This window comes from Mus musculus, chromosome 4, assembly GCF_000001635.26.
Source record: "Mus musculus strain C57BL/6J chromosome 4, GRCm38.p6 C57BL/6J".
Lineage (NCBI taxonomy): Eukaryota > Metazoa > Chordata > Mammalia > Rodentia > Muridae > Mus > Mus musculus.
Genome location: NC_000070.6, coordinates 149,097,866 through 149,109,195, shown reverse-complemented (window position 1 = coordinate 149,109,195; position 11,330 = coordinate 149,097,866). Strand labels below are relative to the sequence as shown.

Sequence of the window (11,330 nt, the reverse complement as noted above, 5' to 3'; positions counted from 1 at the left end):
AGAGGGTGAAGAACTTGCTGTGTACTATACGCCTGAAGACCTGCGCTCAGCCGGATCCCACAAGGCGGTGGAAGGAGAGAACTCGTCCCTAAGTCATCCTCCCCCTTCCACATCAAGCTCGTGAGAAACAAGTCACTCCCATCCACTCCCACACACTGCATACTACATTAAAAACAGACCCACTGATGCCGCACCATGTGGCAAGACCAGTTTGTGTTGTGCGTGTGTTTCTGTGTGCACACACACGGATGTGGAGGCCAGAGGACCTCTGCAGCTATCATTCCTCCAGGGCTAGCCGCCTTTTCTTGTGTCTCCCTGACACAAGAAACTCACTAGTAATTCACAAGTAATTCACTAGTTAGGTGAGGCTGGCTGGCCATCAAGCTCCAAGCTTGCTGCTTTTTCAGACAAGTGGAGGCTGGTTCCCAGCACCACGTCGGGCAGCTCACAGACACCTTTTATTCCAACTCTACAAGATCCAACACCCTTTTTGGGATCTGTGGACACCCACAGACACACAGACACACACACACACACAGACACACAGACACACACACACACACAGACACAAATAAAAGTAAATCTCAGCCCCGTGTAGTGGTGCACAGTTTTAGTCCCAGCACTTACAAGGCAGAATTAGGTGGATTTTTTTTTTTGGCTATTTTCAAGACAGGGTTTCTCTGTGTAGCCATGGCTGTCCTGGAACTCACTTGGTAGACCAGGCTGGCCTCGAACTCAGAAATCCACCTGCCTTTGCCTCCCAAGTGCTGGGATTAAAGGCGTGCGCCACCGGCTAGGTGGATCTTTGTGAGTTTAAGGCCAGCCTGGTTTACAGAGTGAGTTCCAGGACAGGCAGGGCTATATAGAGAGATTCTATCTTGAAACAAACAAACAAATAAACAAACATCTTACAGGATCTTTAAAAGGAATCTCAAATAAATAGACAATTAAAAGAAATTAACATTCCAGGCAGTGGTGGCCCATGTCTTTAATCCCAGCACTTGGGAGGCAGAGGCAGGTGGATTTCTGAGTTTGGAGCCAGCCTGGTCTACAGAGTGAGTTCCAAGACAGCCAGGGCTACACAGAAAAACCCTGTCCTGAAAAACCAAAAAAATAAAATAAAATAAAATAAATAAATAAAAAAAGAAAGAAAGAAAGAAAGGAAAAGAAATGAAGAGACAATAAGACAGCAGAATTCCTATGCCAGGGCTGATGGGGGCATAGAACCTATGGTTCTTGGCCAGTAGAGGCCGGTGAGTGTCGCGGGCTGTGGAGGAGACTTACTTGGAGGTCCTCTTCTGACAGCAGGATGATGCTGGACAGATCTTCTTTCAGCTGCCTGGCCACATTCTTCCACTTCACCCCTGCCCTGCTGTCCGGCTCATCTGCCTCAAAGGACTCTTGGGAAACCCAAGCCGTCCCTCCATCTGATACAGAGAGAACGCTGGTCAGCTCACTATCCAAGGGCCCCAGCGCAGCGCTGTGGACAGTGTGCACGTCCTTCGGATGGACCACTTGGGATGGTGACAGAGGTGGGGGACAGTGTGTGGGGAGGGCAAGACCTTTTCTCAGGGATTTACAGGGAAGCTAACCCCCACCTCGGACTTCAATCCCCTCTTCTGCCTTCAATTTCTCTCTGTTTGAAACTGCACTGTATTGTTTACGCTAAGTATGGTGGCTAACACCTCTCATCCCAGCCCTCAGAAGGCTGAGGCAGGAGGATCGTGGCAAGTCAGAGGCTAGCCTGATCTACAGAGTAAGACCTTGTCTCAAAAGGCAAAAAAGGAAACAGCAGCCAGTTAACCCTAAGGTATGGTAACTCATGGGCTGAGGGTCCCACCGCATCTGCCTTTTGATAGTCTCTGTGCCTGTGCCCGGGGGTGGTGGGGTGGGGGTGGGGGTGTCAAAGAGAGGGATGAGGAGGAGGAGTTAGGGTTTCAGGCAGCACACAGCACACACTAGACTTGCATTCACTATGTAGTTGAGGCTAGCCTAGGACGTCCTAAGCACTGGAGTTACAGGTGTCTGCCCCATGCTTGGCTGCGTTCTGAGTTTGTATTTGAAAATGTTCACTCTCACCAGCACGCCTCCCTGGGGGTGGGGGGGGGGTGGGGGAGGGGTGAAGACTGATCCTTTCTGTCATGGGGCAGGTGGTTGACAAATCTTTGCTGGAAGGCTGACTGCCTCGATTCAGTAGCAATGGTCTTTGAGAAGATGTTTCTCTAACTCTAGGACAAGTGCTAATCACCTCCAAATCCGCAGTGCTGCTGGTGACAGCATTAACCTCTGCCGAGACCTTCCTGTGTGCCAGGTAAGATCAGTCACTAACACAGTGCCTTGGACAATGTCCGGAGACATTCTTGGTTGTCATAGTTGGGGCAGACACTGTAATTATTATTTCATTAAGGAGCCACAAGACTGCCGGGCATGGTGATGCATGCCTTTAATTTCAGTACTTGGGAGGCAGAGACAGGAGGATCTCTGAGTTTGAGGCTAGCCTGGTCTATAGAGTGAGTTCCAGAATAGCCAGGGCTATACAGAGAAACCCTATCTTGAAAAACAAAACGAAACAAACAAACAAATAAACAAAAAAGGAGCCAGAAGACTGTGTAGTTTGCCCAGTCCCCTGGCTAGAAGTGGCAGTACTCCCCCCCCACCCCCCCCTCCAGTTTCATTGACACGCTGGGTCTCGGTTGCCATGGGTCTGGGTGGGGTGTCTCGTTCCTCTTCTTCCCCAGGCCTTAGCACTGTGCCTGGCACGCAGAGATGCTCAGGTAACCTTTGCTGTGTAAGTGCTTAGACAGCCAGACAAACAGCAGCCACTGGCCTGCGTAGGCCATCGAGCTGGCACGGCTCTTGGCTACACAGCCTGCATTTCTTACCGGAATCATTATAAATCCACTTCTCATTGCAGGCCAACGCCACAAACTTCGTATTGGAAGGAAGGCAGAGGAAGTAGTCATCGTCATCCACTATGGTCCCGTCCTCAGCCAGGACCAGGGTGATCGGCGTCAGGGACTTATCAATGGCCAGGAGTTCACAGGCTGAGAAGAAGAAAATAGTTGCCAGGTGACAAACATCCATAAGGAAATGGTATCTGTCTTAGAACTCTCTGGTATGCCCCACGTATGTGACATTCATCACACGCCTGGTCCCATTCTTACTGCGTTTCCGGTAAAAAACTGATGCTACAAAGGAGTTACTATTATTATTCCCAATTTATAGACAATGAACCCAAGCTCTGAGAGATTAAGGAATTTACTCAAAATCCTACTGTAAGTAGCATAGTTAAGACTAAACTTTTTTTTTTTTTTTTAGATTTCTTTATGTATATCAGTACACTGACTTAGCTGTCTTCAGACACACCAGAAGAGGGCATCAGATCTCATTACAGATGGTTGTGAGTCACCATGTGGTTGCTGGGAATTGAACTCAGGACCTCTGGAAGAGCAGTGAGTGCTCTTAACCACTGAGCCATCTCTCCAGCCCTAAACTTTTTGTTTGTTTAGATTTTATATTCATGAGTGGTTTCTTTTTTCTGAAGGTATGTGTGTAGATTACATACATGTGTTGTGCCCACCCACATGCATGGAGCCCAGAAGCGGGTGTTGGATGCCCTGGAACTGGAGTACTAGAAGGTTGTGAGCCACCATGTGGGTACTAAGAACTGAGCCCAGATCCTCTGCAAGAGCAGAAAGCACTCTCAGCAGCTGAGCCATCTTTCCAGCATCCTCACATAGGAGGCATTTGAGTCTACATAAATAAGCATCCAACCAGAGGCTGGTCTGATTACAGTGGACGCGTAATGCTGTCCCTTGCTCATTTATTCGGTGGTAATCTTGAATTCTACACATCAAATGTCAGAAAACAAAAAGTAGGTGGTTTATTCTCTCTGTGGCTATCTTCTTTTGCAGTTCTTCTAGACTGAAGGAAACTACAGTATTGGCAGAAGCTTTACTCAGTGTCATTTCATTTATATTATTGCCAGGCAAGAGGCTTTCCATAAGGCTGTCATCACCCAAAATAGAACTGCCAGTCAGTCTGCTATAGGCTCTGCTGCAGAGAACAGAAGTCTCTGGGGCCAAGGACACCCAGCCAATGCAACTGAAGTGGCACTAAGCTGAACTAACCTTGTGCTGGGGTGAAATGCAAGCCTTGGTGTGACAGAACCCCTGTCACCAGATCAAACCCTGCTCCTGGGTCTCAGTAGCTAGCTCTCCGGAAGCGATGCACACCCTGGCACAGGTGAATCCGTGCCCGGAGCTAGCTGACATGAAAGACCTGCAGAACTTCTTTGAGTATCTCATTTGTTGCTACGGGCTAATAACGCTTGTAAGTAACCATTGAACAGACCATCTCACTTGAGAGTCCCAAGAATCCTTTGAAGCAAAGTTGAAAATACACCCACTACACGGCTGAGGAAACTAAGGGTCCAGAGATGGTTAAATGCAAAGTATAGTCAGGATCAGAACATGGCTCACGTTCCTTACTTGGACTCTAAGGGCAGGCACTGACAGCTCCCTTTTAATGGAATAGGTACTGAGTGCGGACTCCCATTCCCATCCCGTCGGGGAGCCCCAGTACCGCCTCTGTGAGCCAGAGTGGACAGAATACGCTGGACTCGGTTTGGTCCAAAATCAGGTCAATGAACCTGGACCTGCACAGTTTCCCGTCCCCTTCACGGCTCCTCTCAGTGTAGGTAAGTAAAAACGCCAGGAATCTGTCAATCACTGGACCCACGTGGGTCCCTGCAGTCCCTAGGCTCTGGGGTCACCTTCCCGACCCCGCCCGGTCCCCTCAGCAGCCAACCTTTGCTCCTCAGCTCCTCGAGACTGGAGGCTGCCACGCCGTGCTGATCGCGGCTGTGGTTGCGGCGTAGCAGACACGGTTTGAGAGGCCGGACATCGTCCGGGTCTGGGGCGCTGGCTCCCCGCGACAGCTCCATCCTCAAAGTGGGGACCTGGCGACTCTGGGAAATCCCAGGTAGCCCAGAGCCCCTTCCCTAAGCTTTGACAACCTTCCTCCCGCTGCCTGACGGGAGATGTAGTTCTCTCAGCAAGTTACGCGAGACCAAGGCACGCCGGGAGATGTAGTTCTAGTGGCGGCTAATCACGGGCGTTCCAGGGCACGACGGGAATTGTAGTTTCTGGGTTCAAAGCCAGGGGCGGGGGGGATTCAGTTTAGGGAAGTGGTCCAGATTGGAGATTTCTTTTTTTTCTGTTGTTTTCTTTCCCCTACCCTGTTACCTTCCCCTCCTTTTCTTCTCTAAAAGACTGTATGATGGAAAACCCGGGGTCTCATGTATGGTAAGCATAGTTCTACACTACATTGCCAGCCATATATTCATGTTTTTTTTTTTTCCTTTTTAAAGATTTATTTATACATAAGTACACTGTAGCTGTCCTCAGACACACCAGAAGAAGGCATCAGATCTCATTACGGATGGTTGTGAGCCATCATGTGATTGCTGGGATTTGAACTCAGGACCTTTGGAAGAGCAGTCAGTGCTCTTAACTGCTGGGCCATCTCTCCAGATGCATATTCATGTTTTAAGAGTTGCCATTGAACTGGGTGTTGTGGCTCAGGCCTTTAATCCTCAGGAGGCAGAAGGATCTTTATGAGTTCCAGGGCAGCCTGGTCTACATAGTGAGTTTCTACACAGCCAGAGCTACATAAAAGAGAAAATTGTGTGTGTGTGTGTTTGTGTGTTTTTCAGGACTGGTTTTGTGACTTTTGAAGTTTAAAGGATATGATTTACAAGCAAGTTGAAATATTAAGTAAACATTTTACATTAAGTTAAATAGCTGACAAGATAGCTTAGTGGGTAAAGGTGCTTGCTGCCAGTCCTTACACCCTGAGTTTGATCCCAGAGCCCAGCATGGTAGGAAAACAGATTTCCAAAAGTTGTTCTCTGATCACACAACCTGACATTTGTATGCATGCATGTATGCTCATGTGAACACATACCCCCCCCACACACACAAATGGTTGCTATGAAATTATTATTAAGTTTTTAAAAGGAGCTGGTTTACTTATGTTTCTTAAAATTTTATTTTTGTAACCCAGCATGCTGGTGAATACCTTTAATCCTAGCTCTTGGGAGGCAGAGGCAGTTGTATCTCATTGAGTTCAAGGCCAAGGAGAACAAGCCAAAGTTACACAAAGAAATTCCGTCTCTGGCTGGTGAGATGGCTCAGTGGGTAAGAGCACCAGACTGTTCTTCCGAAGGTCCAGAGTTCAAATCCCAGCAACCACATGGTGGCTCACAACCATCCGTAGCGAGATCTGACTCCCTCTTCTGGAGTGTCTGAAGACAGCTACAGTGTACTTACATATAATAATAAATAAATAAATCTTAAAAAAAAAAGAAATTCTGTCTCAAAAACCAAAATTAATTAATTTTTTGTTTTGTTTTGTTTTTCAAGACAAGGTTTCTCTGTTTAGCCCTTGCTGTCCTGGAACTTACTCTGTAGGCCAGGCTGGCCTGGAACTCAGAAATCTTCCTGCATCCCAAGTGCTGGGATTAAAGGCATGAGCCACCACTGCAGGATATTTTGAAGGAAGTCAGTTTTCAACATAGAACATTAATTTTCAGTCTTGCCAAAAATGCAATGTCCCATCAGAGAAAAACTTTAAAATATTTATTTTATTTTTTGTATTAAATTGTATTAAATTTATTTATTTATTGTATAAATGTTTTGTTTGCATATATCTCTGTGCACTACATACACATTTGCCCGGTACCTGCTGCTGAGATCAAAAGAAGACATGCCCTGGCCCTGGGGTCCTGGAAAGTTGTGAGCCACTATGTGGGTGGTGGGGACCAGACCCAGGCTTTTCTGCAAGAGCAGTGAGTGCTCTTAACTGATGAGCCGTCTACCAGCCAGCTCTCCTGAACTACGCAAAAAGGTTGCTAAATAGCAATAACAGGAGGGCATTGCTGTAGACCAGGGAGTTGTTTTAGACACCAACAAATTGAGCTAAAAATAAAAATACAGACTGGGGGTAGCTAAATGCCAGAACACAAGCCAGCCTGAACAAGACTTTAAGTTTGATTCCTAGGACTGTGGGCAAAAGACATTCATGTGAAGATTTCACATGACTGAAATAAAAATAAACTTTATCTCGACTTCCCAGGGATCAAGATTAGAGGGATAGGCAGATTTCTCAAACAGGCTCACTCTGCTTGGCATGATCATGCCTTAATTCTTACACAAAAAGGTAACCGGAAATGATGTTGACCAACCGGTTATTTTTCTCTTGTTATATCGCCTTGTCTTTGGTTTATAAGAAAGTAACTTTGAAATGAAAAAGAATCCTCTTTCTTTTTTTGTACTTCTGGCTATAAGATCAACCTTTTCTGTTCTGCTCAGTGGGAACACTCAACAGTATCTTATAGAATGGAGCGGTGCCTGGTTACAGAATTGAAAATAAATAGAAATGGGAATTAAGAAAATGTGTCTCTTGGCAAGAAAGAATGATAAGATCGCAAGTCAGAAAGTAAAGGGAACCATGAATCACAGAGCTGATTCATTACTGCCTGGCAATATATTCATCCCTCCTGGCTGTGATACAAGTCTGGTTTGTTGTTGTTGTTGTTGTTTTATTGCTCCAGTGTTTAACATGAAAAGAATTGGCACTGGGGGTGTGGGTCATTGGTAGAGCATTTGCTTAGCACACAAGGACTAGCATCATATACATACAAAATAGTGATGTTGGTGGTGGTCGGGTGGTGATATTAAGGTTAAAGAGCAGGGCATACTGGTACACTTATAATCCCAGAACTCTGGAGGCAGAAGCAGGGGATCTTGAATTTGAGCCAGCTTGGACTACACAGTGAGACTCTGTCTCAAAAACCTAAAGCAACACATCTAACAATTCAGCTACCATAATGATGGTTCACAGACTGCTCCTCTCTCCTCAAATGTCCCCAGTTCTCAAAGTCTGGGTGTTCCAGTCTTCTGCCTGTATAAATTTTTTTTTTTAATTTAAAAAACAAACCAACCAACCAACGGGAACCTTACATAGTCTAGATTGGCCTTGAACTCAGCATATAGCCCATGTGCTGTGGTCACAGTTGTGCACCACTGTACCACGTAGTCATTGTGCTGGAGCCCAGGTTTTATGCATGTGTTACCAACTAAGCTATATCCCCATCTTGAGATGTCAGTTCTAATACAGAGGAGAGGCAGCCTGAGAAAGCACTATTGTGCACATGGATTTCTTATTTATTTATTTGTGGTTGCTGGGATTTGAACTCAGGACCTCTGGAAGAGCAGTCAGTGCTCTTAACCACTGAACCATCTCTCCAGCCCCAACACATGGGTTTCTTAAGACAGAGCTGCAGAACGCATGGTGGCGATCGCCTTTAATCCCAGCACTTGGGAGGCAGAGGCAGGCAAATTTTCGAGGCTAGCCTGGTCTACAGAGTGAGTTCCAGGACAGCCAAGGCTACGACAGAGTTTTGAAAAACCAAAAAAAAAAAAAAAAAAAAAAAAAGAAAAAGAGAGAGAGAGAGCGAGCTGCAGAGTGTTGTTGGAGTTTATGAACGCTTCTGAGAAACAGTAGGTACTTAACGAATACTAGTGTACCGAATGGCTACACTATTTTTTTTTTTTGGCTTTTTTTTTTTTTTTTTTTTTTTTTTCCGAGACAGGGTTTCTCTGTTGTAGCCTTGTCTGTCCTGGAACTCTCTCTATAGACCAGGCTGGCCTCGAACTCAGAAATCCGCCTGCTTCTGCCTCCCAAGTGCTGGGATTAAAGGCGTGCATCACCAGTGCCCGGTCGAATGGCTAAATTTTAACTTACATTTTCATGTGTTTATTAAATAAGTAGTCCCTAAATGTGCCCACGATGTTATGAGAATAGGGAGAGATTTACTTCAAGAATAAAAATGTGTGGCGCACGCCTGTTATCTCAGCACCTCGAGGTGGAGGCAGGAGGATCAGAAGTTCATCTAGGGCTACATAGAAAGTTTGAGGCTACTTTGAATTACGTGAGGCCTTGTCTAGAAAACAAAAACAAACAAGTCTAAACATACAAACATGTAAATTTATTTTAAAAAGAGGGTGAACCTGGTGGGTGATGTGGGGAGAGTAGGGGGAGAAAATTAGGAGTAGATGTGCCTAAACCACAGCGTTTATACATCAACAATGTAAAACAACAACAACAAGAGATATTCTATTTTTTTAAAAAGAATTTGAACTATGGATTTTCCTGTAAACTGCAAGATAACCGGGACACCAGTCTCACTCAATCCTTTTTGCCGGGAACCCGCCCCCATCGACATGCTCGGGACCTTCTACTTTGGTCTAGTCGGGAGAACTAGTGCAAGCGCTCTTGGGAGAAACTTGGGCCAGCGGCGGTCGACTAGTCAGGCCTGAGGAAGATGGCGTCGTCGGAGCAGGCAGAGCAGCCGAACCAGGTGAGGGGAGTGGGACTGCCCCGTCGCGACTGTCAGGGGTCGCGGCTGGGGCGCCGCTGGGCGCGCGGCAGGCAGTGGGGCGGCGACCCTGACGCCTTGAAGCGGAGGACCCCCGATTTAGTGTTTTCTCTGGGCCCCGCCCCTCTCCGGTCCTCCCGGCCCGGCTCCTCCCCCGGTGACCCCGCTCTCACCACAGTCCCGGGTCGGGGTCTCGACCGGGTCTCAGGCCCTGGCTTCCCGCTCGGCGACCCCTCGGAGCCCTCTGGGCTTGGTCAGGAAGGGTGGCGGGCTCCGGTTAGGTCCTCAGCACACAGCTGCAGGGCCCTGCTGGAGGAGAGAGAGGTGGGGAAGGCTCGTTGGTACCCGGCTGTCCCCTGTCGGGAGGGGCCTGGCGACTCCCGCTCCCACGGCCTCAGCCCCCAAAGTGCCAGCATCTGGGGCTTCATTCACCATGGGGCTTTCTTTCCTTTTCAAGTTGGGGCGCCGCTCTGAGGACTCCTTCCCTCCCAGTGCGTTAGTAGAAAGGGGACGTACTTTAAATAACAGACGCCACTGAGCTTTAGCTGAGGATCCAACCCTCGCTTGGCTGGGTTTGGTTGTCTTAGCCAAGGACTCCCCTCCGAGTTCTTCACCTGCAGATTTAACCAAATCCCGCTTCGCTTGTGGGACAGTGAGGGCCACTGTTGATGCTTGGGCTGCCTGGAAGTCGTGCTGATATGGCCTCGGAAGGGGTTTCTAAGCCAAAGGCGGAGTGGGATGTGGAGAGGGTTTTACCACCAGTGTGCTGGCAGGCAGAGGGCAAGTTATGTTTACTTTTGATTTTTTGTTTATTTTTGTGTACATGTGCGCAGCATGGTGCTGGTGGGAGGCAGAGGACAACTTTGCCGGAAACGGTTCCCCCCTCCGTCCGCCATGTGGATCTCAGATGGAACTCAGGTCCTCAGGCTTAGCAGCAACGCCTTTTGCCTGCTCAGCCTTCTCTTTGGCCCCAGGGCAGTGCTGCTTATCTTAAGTCTCTCTTCTCTTAGTAAAGTGCAGAAGTGGGTAGCAAGGTTTTGTAGCGAGCCCTAAATCACGTGCACCGCCGGGCCTTGATTTCAGCTCCCGAAGAAGTGTCTCTGCTCTCTGGCTATCTTATGTTTCAATGTGATTAGGATAGACCTAGGAGGAGCAATATTTTTAGCCTGGGAAGCTCATCATTCATTTGTCAACATCTTGAAGCACCTTAAAGAGTTTTAAACCACTTACAGATATTTCCCTTCCTTCCTAGGCAGAGGACTACTACTTAGAGTCTTACTGCCTTTCTACTTGTGATAAGTCGATTAGGGGGAATCACACTTAAAGGCGCTGGACACTCAGATCAGCCTCTGTTAGTGGTGTGAGTGATTCAGGAGGAATGTGTGTGCTGTAAGGCATGGGAAACAATTAGGACCAACTCTGGACTCTGCAGTGTCTGAAAGAGGGACCTTCCTTTCTTGTGGTATCCCACCTCGCATGCTAAACTGCAGCGAGCCTCAGGGTCTGAATTTTTTTCAAACCTCTGTAGGGATTGAACTGTGTCCACAGTTTCTGGAGGTCCAAGGTCTTTCAGGGTTTGGCCACCTTTGTGTGGGTTGAGCCTGTTTCTCCTTTGCCCTCCTTTCCAGAGCTGACAGATGACATTGCGTCAGAATGTGCTGGAAGCCTGAGGAAAAAGTTGTCCTGTCCTGTCACTATCTAACAATACACTGCAAATACACACTTAAAAAATATGTTATGAATGGGGCTGGAGAGATGGCTCAGTGGCTAAGAGTATTGGCACTGGCTGCTCTCCCAGAGGTCCTGAGTTCAGTTCCCGTGAGCCACATGGTGGCTCACAGCCATCTGTAATGGGATCCGATGAACTCTTCTGGTGTGTGTCTGAAAA

General features: G+C 47.6%; 2 protein-coding genes and 1 long non-coding RNA gene across 10 annotated transcripts in view; 1 reads left to right on the top strand and 2 right to left on the bottom strand.

Annotated features, from left to right (window-relative positions):
* Positions 1 to 5,054, bottom strand: part of Dffa (DNA fragmentation factor, alpha subunit) — a 16,512-nt gene extending 11,458 nt beyond the window's left edge. For 2 of the 3 annotated variants that reach the window (NM_001025296.2, NM_010044.3), the window contains exons 1-3: positions 4,810 to 5,054; positions 2,883 to 3,044; positions 1,285 to 1,427 (exon numbers count right to left, since the gene is read on the bottom strand). In NM_001025296.2, coding sequence (NP_001020467.1) covers positions 1,285 to 1,427; positions 2,883 to 3,044; positions 4,810 to 4,945 — 441 coding nt within the window. In that variant the 5' untranslated portion in view covers positions 4,946 to 5,054. The remainder of the gene's footprint in view (positions 1 to 1,284; positions 1,428 to 2,882; positions 3,045 to 4,809) is intronic. The other variant, NR_104263.1, reaches the window with a different exon arrangement.
* A 4,298-nt stretch (positions 5,055 to 9,352) lies between these two features.
* Pex14 (peroxisomal biogenesis factor 14) overlaps positions 9,353 to 11,330 on the top strand; it is a 139,309-nt gene continuing 137,331 nt past the window's right edge. The window contains exon 1 of the mRNA NM_019781.3: positions 9,353 to 9,424. Within this exon, the coding sequence (NP_062755.1) occupies positions 9,389 to 9,424 (36 nt within the window). The 5' untranslated portion in view covers positions 9,353 to 9,388. The remainder of the gene's footprint in view (positions 9,425 to 11,330) is intronic.
* Gm46722 lies at positions 9,418 to 11,209 on the bottom strand. 6 transcript variants are annotated; one of them, XR_001784501.2, is made up of 3 exons: positions 9,875 to 11,209; positions 9,616 to 9,751; positions 9,418 to 9,519 (listed from the first exon to the last, which is right to left on the bottom strand). It is a non-coding gene; the product is annotated as a predicted gene, 46722 (long non-coding RNA). The 6 variants fall into 6 exon arrangements; XR_003955170.1 differs by having other exon boundaries at positions 9,616 to 9,748; XR_003955168.1 differs by having other exon boundaries at positions 9,959 to 11,209.